This window comes from Triturus cristatus, chromosome 12, assembly GCF_964204655.1.
Source record: "Triturus cristatus chromosome 12, aTriCri1.1, whole genome shotgun sequence".
Lineage (NCBI taxonomy): Eukaryota > Metazoa > Chordata > Amphibia > Caudata > Salamandridae > Triturus > Triturus cristatus.
In genome coordinates, this window is record NC_140595.1 from 279,695,373 (window position 1) to 279,718,961 (window position 23,589).

At 44.0% G+C, this 23,589-nt stretch overlaps 1 protein-coding gene across 2 annotated transcripts in view; it reads left to right on the top strand.

The window, feature by feature from the left end:
* Window positions 1-23,589, top strand: part of USP21 (ubiquitin specific peptidase 21) — a 508,323-nt gene that overhangs the window by 99,390 nt on the left and 385,344 nt on the right. For both annotated transcript variants that reach the window (XM_085637764.1, XM_085637765.1), the window contains one exon: window positions 18,762-19,659. In XM_085637764.1, the coding sequence (XP_085493890.1) occupies window positions 18,762-19,659 (898 nt within the window). The remainder of the gene's footprint in view (window positions 1-18,761; window positions 19,660-23,589) is intronic.

Below are 23,589 nucleotides of genomic sequence, written 5' to 3' on the forward strand. Positions count from 1 at the left end.
TTGTTTAATGTATGGCACTGTCATATCCACCAAATTTTGCGATCATAATCCTGTTGTAGAAACATTTGACATCCCAGCTAGAAAGACTCACAAAATTAGCAACTGGCCTCGGCCAACTATGACCGTCCACTGACCATCTGCGAGTATGTTGGAAATTGTCTGACCTGTGCAATTTTTAGAAAAGGTCATTTCAGAGAATAACACCTTAGCGTTGGGATGCTTAGCAGAGCATGAGGAACAGGGGTAGGTAGTCAGTGCCTTTGTAGGCTTCTGTGAGAAGATTAAAAGAACTCTTAGAAAGCCCTATAGACCTATGGCTAGTGTCTGCGATGGTTCGATCGTGCGTGTTAACTTGCCAATTGCTCACTATGTAGAGCCCTGTGCAATACACAAAGAGATCATGCTGAGGTGGTCCGTATGAGGAAGGAGTATAAAATTCTGGTTTCCCATTGGAGAAATGAGGTTATCACCCAGCAGTGACAGGTCTTATCTGATAAGGCACCTACAAAGGACAGTAATCTGTTCTGGAAAGCTGTATCTATCTTTTGACCAGGCATCTACTACCATCTTCTGCCATATAGAGAGTGATGCGTGGGTGAAGCACTTTGCCAAGATTTATTCAGATAATGCTGTGAGATCCTTACTTTTATTAGACCAGGCTCCCATCTCTTTTAAAGTTTTAAATTTTAGTCTTGACCAAGTTACAATAGTGATTTAACAGAGTGCAAGGGGTAAATCTCCAGCCCCTGATGGAGTTCACATCGATTTTAATAAAATGTAATCTGGCCCTTTGGGCTCCCCTGCTGACAGATGTTTTTAGTAGCATGATATCTTCTACTATACCAAGTTCTTGGGTGAACTCTATTATAGTTCCCATTTTTGAAAAAGGTGACAGCGCAAAGCCCTATTGTTGCTGCACAATTTATTTAAATGACATACCAGCCAAGATTTTTGAACAAGTTCTTTATAACAGGATTCAGAACTGGGTACTTGAAAATAATATCCTGGATCCATGTTAATATGACTACCAGGCTGGTATTGGCACTGTGGAGCGGTGTCCTATTCAAATCTGGTAATCAGCAAGTATATGGTAGCCAAACAGTCCCTTCTGTACTTGGGATTCATGGATTTATCCATAGCCTTTGATTGTGTAAACCAAAATAGGCTTTGGCAGCATCTCTATGATATTAAACTTGACGGGACCCTTATCCACATATTGGCTGCACTTTATTCCAATAACTCAGCAAGGGTCCAGTATTGTCAAAAAGGTGAATTGTCCGAGATTATCGAGACTCACCATGCATACTTGCTCCCTTATTATTTATTCTTTATATTAATAACTTAAGCACCCAACTGACAGCCAGTACTTTAGATGTCCCAAAGATATTTGGCACTCCACTTCCCGCACCTCTGTACGCAGATGATGCGATTTTAATGGTCTGCACACCAAAAGCTCTGAGAACGGTAGTTCACTCTTTTGTGACTTTAAGGTCAAAGCCTGATCATTTAACTAACTTTATCCATGGCATAATATGTGATGCCAAAAGACCTCTGGATCTTAGAATTGCAATTGGCCAAAACACCTTAAAAAGTACAAAAACCTTTTCCTATTCGGGTGTAACTTTTAGCGTGACAGGATCATGGGTCCCAACATATTTCGCGAAATAGGGCAACATTGGCTAGATCATTGGGATCACTCCTTAGTCTTCTGCGTCCCTTTAATGGTTGGCCTTTGGCCCCAGTGCTACTAATCTACACTGCGCAATGTTCTCCAGTAGCCTCCTATGTGGTGGGTGTCTGGGGTTTTGCTGACTGCATGGCATTCCAGAAGAAGGAAAATAATTTTTGTAGGAGAGTTTTGACTGTTACAGCTTCCTCCTCGCATTTTATTTGTCATAACGAACTGCGTCTTGCTTATCTGAGTGATCTTATTCGAATTGGACCCCCTTTGTTGTGGCATTCTATTTGGCCCAATGAAGAAGCCGCACTAGCAAGGGCCATAATTAATGACTGCCTGACTTCTAACAAGGGCATGTCAAGTTCATGGCAGTTACGCGTGAAAACTTTACTTGATGAGGTTGGTCTATCTCATGCTTTTTATGGTCTCAGTTATGGTGTGTTAGAAATGAAATTTCTGGTTGGCTGAGGCTTGCGCTAAAGCCAGGCAGAAACCACCACTCTAGTCAGGATAAGGGAGTTACACTCCTAAAATAACCCCTGCTCACCCCATTGGTAGCTTGGCATGAGCAGCTAGGCTTATCCTAGAGGCAGTGATTTAAGCGTTTGCACATAACCAACAGTAATACAGTGTAAGCACTACAAAAGGACACCACACCAGTTTAGAAAAATAGCCAATATTTTTATATACGTTAAGACAAGACTGAATACGACAAAAATCTACAATTCTATATTTAAAATCTGTAGTTATCAAAATAAGTTTCACACAAAGTTCCTCGATGTCGAAAACTCAGTCCGGGGCTATCACTGCGTCGTGAACAACAAATCCAAAAGTTCTGGCTGGTTGCGGGCCAGCTATGGTGTCGGGAGGACCCGCAAACCGTATCTGTGAGAAGTGCAGGGGATGGGGCCCTTGAAGTCACTCGCGGTGCAGGTCGAGCTCCTCTCTGATGGAGTCGGGAGCGCTGGTGTCGGCAAGCGTCGGGTGCAGCGGTGAGGCGTGCGGTGCCCCCAGGTCGTGGTGCGAGGGGCAGCTCGGTGGCAGCGTCAGAAGGCGTCGTCAGTGAGACCAGGGTCGCAGGTGCAAGATGAAGGCGGTGCTCGTCACGGTGCTAGCAGGTCACGGTGCAAGCAGCGGCATTGTCATTGCGGAAGCGCTGTCGGCTGAGGAGCGAGAGTCGATGGTGCTGGCGTCGGTAGGCCAAGGCTGCGGGATGAGGGCGGTGCTTCGTGTGGCTAACGAGCGGTGCCCTTGAACCACGGTGCAAGCAGCGGCGTCGATTTCGGCATGGAGCGGCGGCGTCAGGGAGGCCACGGCGTCCTCGTGAAGCCCGGTGGTGCAGAGTGTGGTGCCCACAGGTTGCGGTGCGAGCAGCGGCTTGTTGGCGGCGTCAACAGGCGTCGTCGGTGAGACCAAGGTCATGGTGCAGCATTGGGGCGGTGCTCTTGGTGGTACCAAAGCTTCGGCGTGAAGCAAGGCGGTGCGGAGTGGGGTGCCCACAGCTCGCAGTGCAAGCAGCGGCTCGGTGGCAGCGTCAACGCGCGTCGTCGGTGAGACCAAGGTTGCGGTGCGGCGTGGCAGCGGTGCCCTCTGCGATGCCCTCTGGACATAGTGTCAGCAGCGGCGTCGTAGACGTCGTCGAGTTGCTTTTCCTCTGTTACAGCACACAACACACAGTCCCCAGTGCTGCGGCAGAAGAGCTTGAAGTCTTTGCTGTGCCTGAAACTTCGTGAACAGGGGGCAAGCTCTACCTCAAGCCCTTGGAGAGACTCACAAGTTAGGTTGCAGAAAGTCCAGTCCAGGCCTTTCACTGCCCAAGACAGGTCAGCCCAGCAAAGCACCAAGCAAAGCGGTCGTCCCTTCCCGCAGCTTCTCCAGCTCTTCTTCTTGGCAGTCTTCTTGATCCGGATGAGTTCTAAAGTTCAGGGGTCTGGGACCCAATATTTATGTCCAAAAATCTTTTGATCTCTTAGGCAGAGAGGGCCTGTGCCCGGCCAGAACCAGTTCTGCCTTCTCTGGTGTGAATTCCTGGCAGGAGGTGGAGACGGCATTGTCAGTGGCAGTCCAGGCCCTTTGAGGTGCAAGGAAATCTCCTCCCTCTTCCCCCATTTCAGCCCAGGTCTATTCAGCCCTTTCCTGACCTACCTAGACTATCGGGAGCCACTCTTGCTTCCTAGCCATCTGTTGTCTAAAACCCAGACAGCCAATCCACATTCCAGCAGAGGCACACGGGATGACTGAGCAAGAAAATACCCACTTTTTAAAAGTGGTATTTTCACACACAGAATGTAAAAATCACCTCCACTAAAAGATGCATCTTTAGATTCTGAGTTCAGGCATACGAAACTTCATTTTGTTACCGAATTCCCTGGGCCAGTTATGTTTATAAGATGTTATAAACAAACCTCCCATTCTCTCCTATGGGGAACCGGTAGCCTTGCAATAGTGAAAAACGAAATTGGCTGTAATTCACTATCGGGACATGCCACACACACCTGGTCATGTCCCACCTTTCACATACACTGCACCCTACCCACAGGGGTATCTAGGGCCTACCTGAGGGGTGCCCGACATTTAAGAAAAGGGAAGGTTAGGAACTGGCAGTGTGTGCACTTACCAGGTTGACATGGCGGTCCCGGACCGAATACGGGTTCTGCGATGGCAGGCCAGACTTACCTTTTTACGGGCCCTTCAGGTGGGTGGCACAATCCAGTGCTTCAGCCCACCGACGGCGCTTGAGTGGTAGGCCCTGGCACACGCAGTGCACTCTACTGACACACGAGTCAAGCAGGCCAATCATGGAAACGCCAGTGCATACACATTTTACTACAGGGGCACCTGCACTTTACCACTGATCAGCAGTGCGAAAAGTGCGCAGAAACGCTAAACCAGCAAAAACAGAGTCAGAACCGGGAGGTCAGAAAGCAGAAACTCAGGGGAAACACGCCAAAAGATGCCAAGTCTGACATGGTGAAAGGTAACTGGTCTAATTTTTCAATGTGCAACATGGTATATTTCGCATCTCTGCATGCCATTACTATCTGTCTTTCCGTTAGATCATATGCCAAAAACAGACTTGTACTGTTGATGTAGCGCCATGGCACATGGCCAGAACGCAACGTTTGTAACGTCCAGCTCAATATTATGATTGAACGTAATTGTGACTGTCCATATTGTAATATAAACATGTCTTGCTGTATTATGTCAATTGTGGAAGACACTATGTTGCTCAGTGAATAAATTCTGGATGATAATGTGGTCATACCGTTGTCAACGATAGCCAAAGCCTTTTCTAAATGAAACCTTTCAATCTTTTGTACTCTCTCAGCAGCTTTCCTGTTGAGAAATCTTCCAGAGCTCACTGTATATTCTGTGCAAAAAGCGCATTTGACGTGGTATCCAGGGGCCTAATAAAAAATCCCTGAGATCCACGTCATCAGAAGGAAGGGACAAGTGTTTCTTCACCTGGGAAAGTGTTTAGGTTTTTAGCCACTCAAGGCACAACATCCCAGCACTATATGACGTCACCACCCCCGAATATTCCTTTTGTACATATAGCTGATCAGGCCTATTGATCCTAAATCCTTCGGTGTTACCCAGAAATCTAGATTGACACCCGATTGTGTCCACAGGCCAAACCAGCCATCCATTCCAATTGGGGTCTGATGAATTGCCTGAACCGTTATGTATCATTGTATCCAGTGTATCCTCACTGAAGTGTGTAAAGTGCTGCCAATTCTCAAAGCGTGAAAAAGCGGGAATACACGTTGTGTTCAAATCCTTTATTTTTGCTATTCCACGGCATGAAGTTTGTTGCACTGGCTTGTTCAGGAAAATCATTTGATGTGGTATGAGGCATGCTCTAAATAAGTCCTCCGTTCCCTGAACCTGCAAATCTTTTGTCCCCAAGATAGATTTTGTGTCTATGGTGTCTTTCCAAAAGTCGAAACCCTGTATAGACAGTTGAGAAATATAGGAAGCAGAGTATATCAGCTTGGTGCTTGTTAGCATGTTTTTCTTTGCATGTATAGCTGCCAGCCTATAGTAATACGAGCCTGGATCTGATGATTCAAAACCTGAGCAAACTTCTCTGCAAATGTCTTTGGGCCACCTTCTGGCTGTGTTTGGCAGTGTTCCCATTGTGTGTAAATATAAACAGCGCGTGGGATACTAGCTTCATGTAAAAAATGGAGAACACAATGCTGGCAACAGAACATGTCTCCAGAATTACTTATGCCATCATACAATTCATTATTAGAAAATGCAACTGATTGTTCTAACACCAAAAGCAAAATTTGCAGTTTTAGTTTCCCAATCATCAGAGAAAGTACTAGAGGTGATGATGTAATTTAAAGAGATTTTAAACAAATAAAGAATTTGCAAAAGTTCAGTAGGACTATACACATCATACAATACCCTGTCCCATACAGTTCCTTCAGGAACTGGAACTGCTGTAATGTTCATCAGGGATAGGTCCCGTAGTTCACGGTGTGATGATGCATGTGGTCTAAGAACCAAGTTAACGAGTTGTACTGTGGAGCGTTCTGGGAGAAAATGTCCATTCAGAATAAGAAAAAGACAGTCACTATACCAATCCAAAGTATCAGCAAAAGTAATCCAATTTTAATCCAGAGATGCAGCCAGGGAACAATAAAGTAAGTCTTTTTCAGCCAAAGATAGAAAGCATACACTCGTTGCTTGAAAGGGAGAGGCGGTATTGGCAGTTCAGGTTCACTCGATTTGATGAAAAAGTGTCATAATGCACGAAGTATCCAGACGCCGTCCGGTCTATTCTTGGTAGCTCAGCAGGTTTTGTAGAACTGGTAGCTGACTCGATCTGTGGCATGTTTTTATAAATGTTGTCAATTTTTGAATCGAAATTCCTGTACTTATTGAGTTTAGATTTGTAGTTTTTTCAACAGGGAGAAGTATCATTTCATTGTTGTTTACAGCTTCTCGTGGAGTCTTAAGCCGTTATCAAAGCCTCAATCTGAACTTCCTGCACGGAAGCAAGAGAAGTGCGGCGGCTACCCAGGAGCCCATGTGGCCTACTGTTGAGAATCCGCCTCATTGTGGGGTTTGATCAAATCAATTGAGACAAACCTCTTGTCCCGGCGACCGACAAGCGGATGAAGAAGTACAGTTCTGGTACCTTCGACAGCCAGGACCGGTACAGGCGCTCTGTAAGATGGCCCAAATTCTTTTTCGTCCACAATTTTCTCTCTGACTAGGTGCCCGATCTTCGGGACCCAGGCAGATCTTGCCCGTATTGCTTTCTCTTCCCAGTGGTGGTGCGTTTTACTTGGACGTTGCTTTGTAAAAGCTTAGTATTCTTTAAGGTCCTATAAAACATCCAAATGGTCATTGATGTCAAATGTGTTTTCAGCCGCCACTGTGCTGACACGATTGAGGTTGGGTACTCACATCCTCACCCCAAACAGGAGATCATATGGTGTACGCCCCCCCCAGGAATTTTTCTTTGCATGTTGTTAAGTGCCCTCATATAGATGATTAACCCAACTGCCACCTGAGCTTAATTCCCTCGCTGTCAAGGAGGAGTACAGCAAGTCCACACCCAAACTTCCCATGGCTGCTTTGTAAGCTCGAGAACAAAACGCCAGACACCGGTCGGAATGTAGTGTGCCAATTGCATATGTGCCGATAAAGACTCACAAATCCTTTATAACAGTTTGAGCGTCAGCCGAGCGCTGGGGCCAAACCCACAGGAATCTGAAGCATCAATCTACTACCACCAAGATGTACTTGTAAGCCTCCTCTTGACTGTAAGGGACCTCAGTGATCCAAATATACACATGTGCAAGGTTTGTCTTTAGTTGTTTGTGGTGGACGTGCTATGGTGGAGTCCTTCATCTGCTGGTAGATGACGCATTTAAGGACAAAGTCCTTGGTCTGCTTAGTAAGACCTGGCCACAAATAGTGCTGCTATAGTAGTGAAACTGTAGCAGTGATCCCTGCAGGAGATGAACTCAGACCCTTGTGTGCAGCTAGTATCAATCCCAATCTGTTACCAGTGGTTGGTATTACTCTATCCCTCACTCCTTGAATCTGAGCATATGGAATGTTCTCCGCATCGAACGTGTAGGTGTACTTGAGTGGAAAGCCTTTCGGCAGGACTGAGCTGTTGCGCATGGCATTGACAGCTAACATAGTTGTTCTGTCTATCCTCGTACCGGAGCAAGTTAATGCAGCAACGGGAGCAGTGTGTACTGTTGCCTTGGCGGCTTCATCCGCCATCAAATTCCCTTCAATGTGAATGTCAACACGTTGATGACTCAATGTATGAATAACATGAGCCCGTGGAAGGCCTTCTTTCAGCTTTGCCACTTGTTCCCAAAGCATCTTGGGCTTTACAGTGCAACCTTTGGAATCCCTAAACCCATTCTGGCCCCAATAATGTAAATATTCGTTATAGGGCTGGACACACTAAAATGAATCAAACACAATTAGTGTGGGGAATATACTATCTGTATTTTGTAGTTCCAGTGTCAATGCTTTAATTTCCGCCAGCTGCGCCGGACAATCGTCTAGGGTTTGAGTGTGTGTTTTTCCAGGATGGACCTTTCCGTCATGCATGCGCCCTTTCACTATTGTGCATGCTGCGCAATATTGTTGTTTCGTTCCTACGGCCGGCTGGGTAGATCCATCAGTATAAATGATGCATTCATATTGATCCAGAGTCATTATTTCATTCGGTAGAGGATATTCCTGTTCGTAGTGCAAGAATGCTTGTGTTTGTAATACAGAGTCAAATCTGTAATCTACATCTGTTGCAGTGAGAGTTAGCCCATTGAATCCATTGTGGTTGTAATGCTTCAGCATTTGGGATGCTTGCCTTTGTAATGGGCTCTAGGGTCGGTACCGGGGTCACGACAATTATGCGTTTCCCTTGCGCTAGTGCTCTCTCTCTCACTACAGCAGTCTTTACCCCTGTGAGTATCTTCTCAGTTAGTGCAAAATGCATTTCAGCGTTTTTGTATAAATGTGATTTTTATGCAATAGGGACCATATCGCCTTCATTGTAAGTGATCTAGGTGTACCCAGTTGGACGAGCTACTACGCGGATCCCTAGGTTAGTCATGTTAACACATGAATGAAAATGTACTAAAAAACCAGGTCTAGTTAAGTCATAGAAAGGTTTCACCCTTTCTGCATAATCCAAAATGTATTTCCTGCCAGAATTAAAAAATCCTAAAATGGATTGTAGTCTTTTCAGAGTCATTGGAGGTTGGAGCAGTGCACATTATTCTAAAAATTGTGCCTCCAGGCTTTTGCCTTCACTTAACAGGTCGTACCCTAAAAATAGGACACAGAGGAGGGCAGTTTAAAAAAAATTGTTTTAATTAAATTTGTATCCCAGGTGGGTGAACCCATTAATTATGAGGTTCACCCTAGACAAGTGTTCCATTAATTCATCGTCCGTCAGATAGATGTCATCTATATAGGACAATGCCTCCTCATCAAAACCTTGAAGTAATTCTGTTACCCTGGCTTAAAATTGTCTGGGGCTGTTCTTATACCCTTGTGCTAGTCGACAAAATTGGCATTGAGAGCCTAGCGCAGATAAGGCTGTCCAATATCTGCTCCCAGCCTCTATATTTTGGCCGGAAATTTAATTTGAGATGTCTAGTGTTGTTTTGTATTTTTTCCGCACAATGTTATTCATTAGTGCAGCACTATGTGCATTTTGTACTGTAAATGTTCTTGTGGATACGTTTGTAATCTAAGACCAGTCGATATGAATTATCGGGTTTCATTACAGGAAACGGGGGATTTTTCATAGGTGAAGTGCAATTCTCTATCACACCCTGGTACTCTAGTTGATCTAGGATCTCCCTGACTTGTTTCTTTGCCTCATGTTTACCTGGTATTGTCTCTGTCGTTGAGGAATTGATTTTATTGAGATTTTGTGATTTGGTGACTCATCCCACCCAACATGATAGCAGTAAAGTGCAGGAGCTAACGCCCACTTTTACGTGTATTAATTTTGAACTGTTTCTGGTATGAGGTCGGTGAAAGCAGGTAAAATAACTTCTGCCCCCATTGGGTAATCCAATATGAAATAAGGTGGCCAATTCTTTTTTGCCAAAAGAATATCGTAACAATGTCATGTTTTCCCAAAAGAGACCTTTTACCTTCCCTGGTAAGTCCACCTCCATTTGGAGCGTTATTTCGCATAAATGATGGGGGACACTTACCCTTGTATCAGGTGTTTTCACCGTGATATCCTCACTCAGCGCTGCTACCCCCAGATGATCCATCAGGTTCTGCAGAGCTATTGCGACTTCTGCCACGCAGTCCTGCATAGTCGCTGCCCATTCCCCATTCAGAGGCAGATTCCTCAGTGGCCTGGGCATTTCTAATTTTAATCCAGGCTTTCTTTTTAAATTGAGATTTAGAAGTCATTTGTTTATTTTCTTGTTTAATGTTTAATGATGTATTCCGAATTATATGTATCCCTCTTCTTCTTGACTAGATCTTCCGATCTGTGCTTTGACCGTCCGTATCTGTCCAAACATTTTTCGGATGACTTCTGAAAGGAACGAGAGGAACGTGTATCAGTGTCCTGATATCGGTCAGGCTTTCTAATATTGTCACGGTTTCTCAAATTGTATTTTCTATTGGTTGCCTCCTATTGAGGAGACCCACCCCGTGACTGTGTTTTGTTTATTATTTTTGGTTTATTATCCCGTTTCTTCTTTGAAGAATCGGGTGCTTGCTTAGAGTTATCCTTTTCAGAATTGCTTTTAACTATTCATTTTCTAGGTCTATCTCCCAGATTATCTCTACCAAGCGAAGGATATGTATATTCAATAATCTTAGACAATTCTCGCTCCTGCTGTGCAGGAGTGAATTCCCTCAGGTGTTGGCGAATAGCCACCGCTGGTGCCTCCCCTTTTATGTTACTCAACATAATGGCCGATGCCTTGGCAAAATTACCCATCAGTTACATCCCCAGATCTAAGGCAGGCTCTTCCCCACACTCATTTTGAATCTGTTTCAGTACATCTGGTGTGACTGCTATTAAAGGGTTACCATGTGTTCTGGTATATACAGCAGCGAAGATTGTACCCCAAGTGAGAAAATCTTCTATCTGGGGAGCCATCCCCATTGGCAAGCAAATCATTATTATCCTGTGTTTCTCCTCCGGGCCCATATGGTTAAAAACTGCTTCAAGCTGTGCTGTTTTCTGTGCTATCCATAACAGGATTTGCTCCCGGCTGGTGGGAATCTTTCCCATAACGGCATTCAGTGTTTGTGGGCTAATACCAGTAGTAGCCATATGTGGTTGTGTAGCATGAGCAGCCCTTGCAGGTTGAACGTTTAATGTTCTCATTATGTATTGTGTAAGATTTCTGTTAATCTTTACTAAATCTCTGTAGAGTGTATGCAGTCCTGCTGCTGATAAATCAACAATGTCTGGATGCGGTGTATATGAAGCCAAGCACGGCCAGGTCGGCCCTTCTCTTCTGAGTGGACTGACTCTCACGTGTTTTGTGGTATGGGGTATAGGGTAGGGCACCTTTTAACCAATCAATGTGCTCTTGGTAAGTTAACAAGACTTCTAAGCCCACGTATGGGAAATATTAATTAGGTGGTTCAACTTCAATGTATTCAAGAAATAACTGTGTGTGTGCATCTGGGGGCAGGAATATTACCAAGAATAGAATACCTGGAGGAGGAGCCAAGATGGCGACCGGGATGGTAGCGTAGGCTCCCGGCTCCGTGAACCTCCGCACCCCGCACAGATATCCTGCACGAGATCCTTAGCCTGCGCTATCTGCCCGTGTTTGTGAACGCGAGCGGCAACCGATCGTGTGACCCTGAAGTTTCTGGCAGCGGTACCGCCGGAGAAATGTCCGTCTGAAGTTTGCGGCCTGTGCAGCCCTGGAGCCGGGACCTCGAATGGACGCCGTGGCCGGGCGGCAGTGCAACAACAGCGGCCTTCGGTGACTGGGTGGAGTCGGACTGCCGGAGTGGTGCGAATGTCGGCCTGCGTTTCGCCGTGGTCGTTCCTGCCACTAAGCGTGGCGGAACGGGTGCGTGCCCGAGGTGGCAACTCCACGACTCTCCGGTGATTGCCTCAGCCTTCGCCGGTGAGCTGCCCGGACGCCGCCCGTAACTCGCCCCGAATCTCGCGGGCTGCTCCCGGATTTTCGTGGGCGCTGGTCCGTGGTGGGGACGACTGTGGCCCGTGACCACACACCGGACATATCATTTGCCTGCCCCCGGAACCCTGTTTCCAGCGACATGGAACCCGAGGCGCTTGGGCCTGAGTCCCGGTCCCGATCTGGGTTGGACCTACCCAGCGGCCATTTTGGTAGGACAGTGTCCACCATCCTGTACACTGGGTTGCAGCAGGATTGGGAGTGTGCGCCTCTGAGGAGCGTAGCGGAGCGAGCGCCGGGAGCTGTACTGGGGTACGGTGACCTTCTCGAGGCTCTCGGTGCCCTTCATTCCACCTTGGTTCACGGCGCCTGGGTGTTGGGGAGCAAGCTCGATGGAGTGACATCAGCGTTGGAACAGTTGCCGCCTGCCTATCCCCAGGTACACTGGGACTTCTTACACCGCGCACGGGGGGACAGTGTCGTGGCCGCCCCTGTGAATAGTGCACGCCTGGACTCTCCAGACAGTATATTAACGTGCGATCGGCTGGCTGTGGATCTGGTCTGTTCCGGAGGTTCCGGACCTGAGTGGGGGGTGGCGGCCTTGTCCCGTGCGCGGCCTCCGACGACTCAGGCAGCGTTCAGGCGGCGGTCGCCTGCTCTGCCTGATTCCGCCTTCCTGGGCCTGGTGTGCAGTGTAAATCCTGGCTCAGCACTGGGAAAGACGACCCTCCATAGAGCTGATTGTGTCGATCTTCAGAGCCCTCTACCCTACCTGTGTGTGTCGCTTCCTGATCTTTATTGGACGCTTCTCTTCCTGGTAACATTGGACATGGCACTGGGACGAGGGGTCTGCATGGGGGGGTTTGCAAAGAGTGGCCAAGGATGAGGCTGACCCTTCAGAGGTGGTCATCTACTAGGCGGGCGGGCTCGGGCGTTGTGTGCTCTCACGGCATAACTGTTAGTGTACCAAGTGCGTAATGCTCCTTACTTCACCTTGACAGGGTCGATTTTGTGTTCTGTATTGTATGCTTTGCGGGAAAACGTATGGTGCGGGAGGGAGAAGCCGGGGGCGTGTTTTACAGGCCCTCCTCCAGTTTATTACTACTCTCTCTACCCCCCCGTCTGGTGGGGGCTCTTTTCCTACTCTTTTTCTCTGTTTCTTCTATATTTCGGGTCTGGTTCAGGGGCGACAGGCACACTGCTGGGGGGGGGGGGGGCCGTACTCATCTGCAGAGGTGCAGGGTGGGGGGTTGGGGGGGGGAATTCTTTAGTCTTTAACTCCCCTTTTTTTCTATGGCCTCCTTTTCTTCTATTATTCTTCTCTGTTTTTCTGGGATCAGCATGGTAGAACTCCTTTGTTGTTAATCACTACTGTTTCCGGAGTGCCATAATTTCCGTGGAGTTTCCTGGGTCTTGGGGCAGGGGGGTTGCAGGCGCAAATGGCCGTGTCATTCCTTCACATCCTGAACTTCCTGTTTCAGCGCCATTGCCTCGATAGACTGCTGTTTATTGTTCACGTTCATTATTCTGCCTGCCATTTTTCGCTGCTGGGAAACTGTTTGGCGCCTGATCCTTCCATCTTCTTCTATTATAAAATGTAAACCTTTATTATCCTGGTCTCCTACTTGGGCTGTTCAGAGACTGAGAGTATGCCAACGTCGAGATTTTGCACCCCGAGGTGCGGACTGTGATAGACTTGCTTTCTGTTATTCTGACTGTTTAGCGGCCGGCCCCGGGGGTTGTAGGCCTATACGTGTAATTGATTGAAATTTCAATAAAGGTTTTCAAAAAATAAAATAAAAAAAAAATAAAAATAGAATACCTCTGTTCTGAATGCTTCGTGTGCCTCAACCACGAAGGTAACATCTCCACCCATTGCCGGGAAGCCATGTCATAATAATTTCATGGTAACTGCCTCTCTGCAATATTCCGAAATATTTAGTGCAACTACCTGTTCTTCAACGTCCTCATCTTGTTCGGTCATTGTCAGAGGTGTAGTATTTGGCTCAAATTTGATAGAGCTATGGTATGCACAATGTGGGAACTTCTAATCCTCCCAAACTTGATTAACCGACAGCCAATACGTAGGGTATACCTACTCATCTGAGGTAGATTTGTTTCCCTTCCCACGACTGAGGTCTCCGGTTAAAATGTAAGTAGGGGTTTCTGAGAAAGCACAACTGAACCACTCAGATTTGACAGTTAAAGAAGAGCCTAACCAATGTTAGTGTTACCATGTCATTAACTTCCTTCCAATCCGTAGTATTTGCTCATTATTGGGACAACACAAACTAAAGGCTTGGTGTCTAGACTGATTCTGGAAAACCTCGCAGGATATGTTGTCCTATAGACCAGCTAGCTCAAAATTGCCACCGTAAACCCCCCTAACCTATCTGGGAATGAATGGTTTTCTGGCAACCACTGAACATGACAACCCTGACCACTCAGGATTGTGGAAACAATACAGAACCTTTCGCTCAGTCACTCGTGCTCACTTATTCGCAGACAAATATACAGAGAATAAATACACAGTGGGATGTTTTCAATAATATTGATTGAACCAACGTAATTCTTGCATAAAATAAGTGTGCTGCAATGATTAGTAGACCTAAGTAGATAAGCGTGATTACAAGCACCAAAAACATAAATAGTAGATATAGTTGCACCATGCTACTGAAACAATGTATATATGCAGTCATATAAAACAAGGCTGTAATCTAGCGTACTCCCACGATGCAAACCCTACTCTGAGTGTACCTATAATGTGCGTGGGTGTTAAGCCATGGATCCCCCCAAGGGAAGAACTAACCCCATTACCTGATGCAATAGGGTGAAGGACCCTGTCTTGGTCACGAACCGGACGTTCCGCACAAGATGTCAGACCGCTGCATGGTGATTTCTCAGCATGCAAGGACCTCTGTGTCAACGGAAATGCCTCCTCTGCTAACCTATTGAACGGCTCATCTTGTATAATAGAAAGCAGTCTTGCAAGCAGTCTTGCATATAGATTAGTGATGTTATTGATATATGGATAGCCCTGTCGCCCGTGGATGAAGATAGTGTTGACATTTGTACATAGTGCGAAACCAGACCTTGTATACGATGTTCAGGGCATTGTGATAATGTTGTGCAAAGCTACATGTGAAAACAAGTCCAACATTGTTGTGCACACTAATATGTGCAAAAGGTCAAAGCCGAAAATGTTATTTGTGAGGATAATGTAAGAAATAAGCTGCTTCTCTACACGGGCCTTTTTCAGGAATATAACAGTACTATTTTAACACTTATCATTATGGATGTATTTTATTGTATGGCTTTTAATCTTTTTACTTGCTTATATGCTTTTATGATTGTATCATCAACCAAATAAAGTTATTCTGAACTGACCTAGTCGATATCTCTGAAACCACTGTAATCCTGGAAGCACTTCCATTGCAGTCATTGTTCTAGTTTAATGTCAAGAGTTTTGGCATCCAGAGCCTGTGTTGTCCATCATGATGTTGCTTCCTTGCCCATGGCTGAGCTGTTTGATTTGGGAACCATGTTCCAAGACAAGACTCTCTTCACCCTTGAGACCCTCAGCTGTGAGGCCAATTAGACATAGTCAGGAATAAAATTCAGTATTTCTCTGTTGGAAGGTAGATGATGTCCCCTATAATATTCAGCAGAGCAACACAAGAACATCAGAGTAAGGTCCTAATAGACTGAGCAGGGCGTCCAGTGCCGAGAACCAACTCCTGAGCAGCCTCAGACTGTTTCTCCCTGGTCATTCCTCCTTGAAATAGGTTGCCAGTGTGTGGGCTGATCTCATGTCTGGAGAGATGGTTCTCCTCATTATAGTTGCAGAACATATCCAATATATAGGTTCCATGAGCTATCAACTGCTGTGGCTAAATGGACACCACACAAGACGGACCATCTCGCAGCCTAATCTCTGATTGCGACACTCAGTCTTTCAAATCCGTTAGTTTAAGAGCATCTGCAGTGGATAAGATTATTATTCGATTCATAAAGTTAAAGAAATTGTGGTGAGGAAACCCCATATAGACACATCGGTGCCTTAAGTTCACACTGTGATTTATGTTTCAAACTCTTCAGTTGCATTCTAAAGCCAGGACTCTGGTTTAGTAGATTTGGGCTCTCTATAGTACATCATGGAGGTCTTCCTTACAGTAGCCTGTCAGAAAAATCTAAGAAGGAATGAGTAAAAGTTTCAGCCACTGAGGCAAAACCCCCTTTTCTGGAGACAACCCACCTGCAGTGCAACAGGCGGTTTTGCTAAAGTGCATGCAGGTTATCTCCTCTACTTCACCCCCTCCTAATAAGGAGATGAGGCAATATAGATTTGAAAAAAAAATTAAGATGACCAAGTCATCTAAATACTCCGTGATGGCTTTATGCTCTTAAACCTAATTAAATTAAAAAGCTATGTAATTCCATGTGCCAACATGCCTTTCTCACAAGAAATACTTTACACTTCTAGACAACAACCCAAATCCTCTGCCACGTTAAACCTCTCCCCATTGTTCAGTTAAATATTTAACCATTTTTTCTGGAAAGATACATGCACTTTTATTATACATTATGTATGTTAGATGGGTCTGCATGTATACTGTGGGCTCTGATTCCGCTTGCCAGCACAGGGGCTTTAATACTAAAGATATTAGAATCTCCACACACTGGGTACTCCCACACTCCTCCTTTTCTGTGGTTTCTTTCACTATCCTCTTCCTTCTCTCTGCCTCGCTTTCACTTATTTCCCTCTCATCAGTTCTCTTCTCCATCCGTCCCCGTATTATTTCATCTTGCTACTTCACTCCCTTTATTTTCTCGTTATTTCTTTACCTTTCTCTGTATGTCCACTGATTTCTCTCTTCTCTTACCATATTGCCACATGTGAATAGCTGGACCACATCGATAATATTAATTCAGTTACCTGGGTCTAGCTACGGATTTGACTTTATGATGTGATGATATTTTATTTGAAAGTTTATTTACGACATATAAAATGGCATTGGTACAGAGATTGGGACTTGAATCCGCCCTAAACGCTCCCAGCCCCACAAGCCCGTCAAATCTTGTTCACTAATCTCCACTGGTATCCGGACCTTACCCAGAATTATTGAATGATATGTCCCCATAATAGGAATCAATCCCAATACACTGTAGCAAGTTGCAACCAATATAGGATTGGTCTTGGTTATGAGTGTCTAAGCTGTCAAATAGGATGATTGCGATTCCATGTGAGCCATGTTTGGCAACACAACTAAAATGCCCTTTCGGGAACTGGCTCACAACAGGTAATGTTTATTTGTTTGTGAGCTTTTTTTTAACTTCTGCAACCTAACCAGTCTTCACAGAGCACAGATGAGGATGGCAAATGAGCTGATAAACGAGCATAGTTGGGAGCAACAATCCACAGTGACCAAGATAAAATGCTGCAATGAAGACAGCCTGTAATTTCAACCTTTCTTTGGGCCGACATAAATTCACCACAAACATCAGATCTGTCGCTAGGAGTCTTTGACAATAATTATTGTGTACTCATGGATGGTTTTTGTTGATGTTCAAGGAAAGCATCTGATCACTAGCAACAAGGGATGTGCGTTTTTTTTTTTAGGATGTTTTTTTCCTTTCTTCACTTGCACATTCAATTTAGAGTTTGTTTAGAATCACTACTGTACTAGATGAGAACATTCCAACGCCACCCCCTTTTTATAATTTTTAATCTCTTTTCCAGATTACTTTTGTTAGCTCACATCTCTGCATAGAACCCATTATTAGTATTTCTTAGGAAGATGGCTTACCCAAACTCCAAGTTTGCCGTGTGGCGAGCTATTATTTATTGATATACTATCTCTGTCCCACTCTGCAACACTTTTTTTTTTTTGCGCCTGCTTTTTAGGTGGGTTTCATAAGGTTGCTTTTTTGATGATTAGGAAGCCTGTGTTCCAAGGGGATGGCCTAATATTGAACTGAACAGGGTGTTTTACTGTATGCTTTCCCCCGCTCCTTTCTTGCCAAGGATCTTTCAGATTATACGGGAGACCCAGGGTAGGCTTGCTCATCATGCTGACTTGGAATTGGCCATGCAATGTTTAGTGATCAGACCTTTTTTCAATAACTTCAGTGTAACAACGTTCCGCTCCAAAGAGTAGGGACCTCCCATTGCTGAAGGAAAGTAGGGTGCTACACCTGTCTCATATAATGCTCAGCTTGCTCTCATGGGTCCTGAGAGGCTGCCTTCTCAAGATTTAGACCTCTTCTCAGGGAACATGGAGGTCCTGACAAGTGCACAGTAATACTCTGCCAGCAACTACTTAATGAGCCACATGCTCTACCATCTCGGTAAACAATAAAATATTTCAAAAACATTCAAAGATTGGAGCCTGCTTGTTCACACGCATGGGCCCTCATCTTTCAATACTTTAAAAATACTTAGTTAACAAATAATAGATAATAGGAACGCAAGCATTGGCAAAGCCAATAGCTCTGCATAAAGGGCTGAGCTTTTGGTTTTGCCAATGATTGTTTAATGAAGTTACCTGCCAAATAACCGCATATGCCTGTGGATAGAGTGTACATAAAATCATGTAATACCAGTGCAAAAAGTTCTGTATTTAAAAACTTTAGGTTCCGTTTTGGGTTCCACCTCTAGATGACAATGTCACCCGCAATTTGAACCTAAAGAGTAGAAGAAACAATCTCCATAAAAGTAAGTCATGCTAAAGGTAACTGTATCCGTTTTGCATAGCTCATTGAAGTCTCCTGCTGGATCATCATGTCCAGCACACACACTTAAAAATCTACAGGACTCTGGAATCTTAAACACTGTGTGTTCTTTGTTTTTAAAGTAGTGATTTGAGCTTTTGCATGTTAGGCATTAAGATGAGCTATAATGGCATGTACCGTTTCTGATTCTGTGGTACTAATGTTTTCTTTGTTGTTTTCAACAGCATCTTTTTTCCTTTTGCTTCTGAAATGCCCCAGGCATCGGAACACCGAAGTGTTCGAACAAGAGAGACAGTGATTATTTCTACACAACCCAAGTCCTTAAGCCGTACCTCAAGTTTCCAGCGGACTGTAAGCCAGGAGCGACCAAGCTCTTCATATGTTCCATCCAGCTTAACAAATGTGATTTTTCAAACAAAGGTCCCACGCCCCTTGCCGCCCAGGCCTGTTCTGGTGGATGAACTTGGAAAACCTGATCGCGGGCGCTCTTCAAAACGAAATGATGTGTCCCGCAATTCTGCTGCCAAGCGAGGGCCTTTGAAAGGAGACCACAACATCACCAGCCCTGGCTCTGCTCAGACCAATGGACTTTCAGCTGATGTTCTCCTCAGTCCAGCACCAAGTCGTGAATCTGATAGAAGGAAGAGCAGCCTTTCCCGGTCTAAATCCATCAGCCAAGGAGACTTGAGTGGCCTGAGGGAAAAGGAGCCTGAACTGAGCCGTATTTTTGATAATTTTACTATAAAGGAGCGGGGTAATTCTCCAAGTAGAAATCTGATTCCAGAACCACTTGCCCTAAAAAGAAGCTCGTCATTGAAGAGGCTCAGCGCATTTTCTGGAATAGAGGGGAAAGCCAAGGCCAGTGCCAATGCCGTGCTATTAGCCAGTCGAACTAATGGCTCCCCAAGGACGCAACCTGATCTGCCTGACCATGTTCAGTCTCCTCACACACTGTCCAGTAGTGCTAGTGTGAGCAAGCACCCAGCGTCCAACAGCACCCCTCTGCACAAATCCTCAGTGACCAGCGCTCCACTGAGCAGGGCACCCCTGACTATCCCAGTTTTAAGCAAGTCACCGGTTTCCAGTGTTGACAGTATTGAGGAGAAGACAACTGTTTCCACTGTGAGTACAATTTTTGCATTCCACTCTTGTTCATTGTTATCTGCTGGGATAAATATGCTATTGGCGGCATTCCTCTATATAGAGATGAAAGAGATAACTAGATCTCCTAGCACAAGTGCTTTTAAAGGGTTCTGTAGCACTATCCTACTTCGTGATAGTGGTTTCAACAGGATATATGAAGAAGGAGGCAGCCAAAGGTACTGCAGATTATTAGCTTTGCATCATAGGATCTTCACTGATACTCCTTAATGTAGAATATTCATAACTGCACTAGCGGAACCCAGAATATTTCTTTAAAAAAAGATATAGTCTCTGCATTATTTTGGGGTGAAAACTGTAATTTTCCACATTGCCTAAAATGGGCAGATTTTTCCACTTTTGTAAAAATTATTCCTCAATATTATATATTACTACATTTAAATAAATTCCCAAATGATCTGATCAATCTTAGACCTCAGAATAACCAATAATGAGTCGGGGAGCATCATCTCTTGTTTCGATTTAAAAATACGCTGCTATTCATATTCATATGCACTTTATTGCTTATTCCATTATAGAAACCATATTATTATAAAGCTTCTATTTTCTATGCACTTTATCACTTAGTTTGTGGTAGAAAACTTTATACGTATAAAACTGCTTCTAAGTCATTGAGGTTGGAGAAATTATATAATAAATTATGCTGGGGTCCCTTCCGTATAATCGGTGATTAAAAGAAGAAAGTCAAATCATATTCCGTGTTTTTACCACATGAAATTAAAATGTTACATATCTATAGGATGACCTAGGTTTCGCTGCACCCTATCCTATCCCTATAATAACTCAAAAACACTATATGTTGCTATCTATATGAAGTTCTTCGCTCGTTTTTATCGTATTTTATTGCAGTTGTTTAAAAAGAATGCTTGTACTATTTTTTAACTTTATCTAAATTATGACACTGAGGACTGTTGTATTCACCCCCGATATGCAATTTTAGATTGCTTCTATGGTTGTATTTTAACCGAATAAAGCTGAAATTGAATTGAGTCGGGGAGAAAACATTCAGAATGCCAGGTCTGCATTAAATTCTCCCCAGCTCAGGAAATGGGGCTGGAGATGCACATTGTGGCATAGGAGATGCATGCATATACGTTCCAGTGGTGACAAAGCACAGGACATTCTTAAAGTTCACAATGGGCTAATCTTATTGCCAGTACAAAGTTCTCTCCTTCAGTCTGAAATCTGCACCTTAGACTTTTACAAAGTGTGTGATCGCTATGAACAGTCTTCAGAAACAAATACATTTGCATTAGGATCTGCTTTCAAAAACCATTATGACTGGGGAGTCCTCCTAAAGAACTGATGGTGCCAGGTTTGTGAGTGGACAGAAATATCCTCATCACATCAGTGCTCTGGAGTTGCAAGTTGCTAGCAGACTATCTAGCTTTAAAGATTTTTTTTGTTTTCTGTAGCAACAAACACAAGTTATGATCCAGGTAGATGACACAATACAACTCTCAAGCAGGCTTCTTTAGCAGATATTTTGTATAAAATACTGAATGAGGTCTTGAAAACTGGAAGGCATTTTCCTTGATGGGGTCTCCTCAAGTAAGCTTGCGCACTACATTGCAAAATGTCCAAAATTCTCCAGCGTTTAGGAACTCGGAGCACATGGCAATGCCATTTTGATACACTGGTCAGATAATTTACTTTGTGCTTTTTAGCCAAAACCACAGATTTCATCTGTCCTTCTTAAAATGAGGTATAACAAAGCAAAGATTATTGCCATTGCCCCCAAGTGGCCAGGACATTGGCAATTTTTAGAGATTCTTTGCCTGTCTTTTATAACATCACAAGAAGCTACCTTCTAAACCGCATCTACTATCCAGGGTGCAGGAACAGTTTAAGCAATCCAGCGTGGTTTGCTCTTTAAATCATGCAACAAAGTCACTTGAAATTACCAAGAATGTGCATGAACATCCAGAATTAGGCAAAGAGTCCATCTACAGCATCATCAGATGCTTTCAAAGGGAAGAGGTTTATTTTTATGGTGCCTTAGTAAGACATGAACCAATGTCCTGCTAGCAGTATTTGATCATCCTTACCATCTTTCATATGGCACAGTCAAATTGCAATTTGCCTCCAAAAAGTACATTGGCTACCGTCATAACAAACAGGCCCTTTTGTCATGTTTTTTTTTTCCCTACCTGGGAGTTCTGAGTTATTCTTTCTTGATTGCATACATCCAGCTGCAGTGTTTCCTTATATCATGTACCATTTTTATATTATTGAGGAATGGAGGAACTTAGCCTGTTTAGGGTGGCTAATTTATGCATGAGTTTGGAAAATAAAAGCTTTCTCCTCCAAAATAATGCCTAGGCTAATGTTTTTGGAAAAGTGTTTGAGGGTTTCCTCAGGCACGCTGGAATATTCTGCTTTTATGGCTTCAATGAAAATTCCTACAATGGAGAACTAGGATTAAAAGTAAGTAAAATTTCCTTCTCCAGCGTTTTGTTGTGTGTGTTATTGTAATTGTATTTATATAGCGCTGACCACTCCTGACAAGGTATTGAAGCACTTTTCGACGAGTAGAACGCTACAACAGAACCCAAAAGGCTTAGTGGTGGGTTAGTATATGTTAATTTGAGCGGTGGACATGTGAGTCTGTTAGTTGGATCAAATATGATAATGGAGAAATAGAAGAGGGAAGCCTCTAGAAAGTGTTATTTGGGAGATCATAGTGGTAAGATGAGGTTTGCAATAAGTAAAAAGGAGAGCTGGAGCAGAGAAGAATCTCTAGAAAGGTATTCATGAGATCATAGTAGTAAAATGAGGTTTGAGATAAGTCGAAAGAGGGATACATGAGGGTAAAATGTTAAAAAGGGTTGTTTGGGAGATCATAGTAGTAAAATAAGGTTTGGACTGAGCCTGGAGGGAAGAGTGTAGAAAGGGTTATTTTGTAGATCATAGTATTGGAATGAGTTTTGGGATGAGCCAGAAAGTGGAGGTAGAGGTATAGGGTGAGACAGAATAGTTAATTGGCGAGACAGGTTTTTGTTCTTCTACAGTGGGAGTAAAGTAATAAATATATAGATACATGACTACATAGAAAAGTGACGTTCTCTATCGAGTTAAATTGAACACACTAATTTTCAGTGCTTGATAGCAGGAAAATTAAAAAGGAAAACTACTGTTAGGCCAATAATCATGATATTTGTGGAGCTACACTTGAGTAATAATAACATTGCACCTCCATAGTTGGGATGCTTGAGGACTTTTTTTTTTTAACCAAATATATTTTTACCTCCTTAGGAAAGACACTTTTTTAAACCCTTGGCATTATTGGTTTAAAAAAAAAAGTACCTCCTGTGCCAAGGTGCAGTTAGAGGTGTAGGGTGGGAGTGTATGCACCACTTTGTTCATCATCCCATTGAATACAAAATTGTTGCTTATGAATGTTCGATGCCTATCTATTGAATTTGAGGTAATTTAGTTGGGTAGCTGATGAGGCTGACTACCATTCTTAAGAAATCTGAGAAGGCAGTCCAGCAAATAAAGATTTCGGTCCTCCCGTGCACCCACCCTTATTAACAAATTATCAGAGGAGAAAGCTTCACCTAATAGAGATTGTTTTGTAAACTAGAATCAATTTTCTGTAAAAGGAAGCTTCCCTTAAACCTTTGTCAGTTTTGCAGTACTTTAATGAGAAAAAAAAGTGAGGCATTCATGAATATCAGCCCTATTAGTTACTCGGGCTACCATTCCAGTCTTAGTTTTTGATTTTTCCTCTATGCAAATCAGACTTGTTCTTGCTCCAAGAGAAATGCTGGCTAGGTCCTCTCAAGGTGGGAACACCCACAACCCCTGACTGATTTTTGCCTTTTTGAGACTCGTCAGTGAGGTGCAACTTGCATCCAGTGGAACTACGAGCACAGAATCCATGTCTGA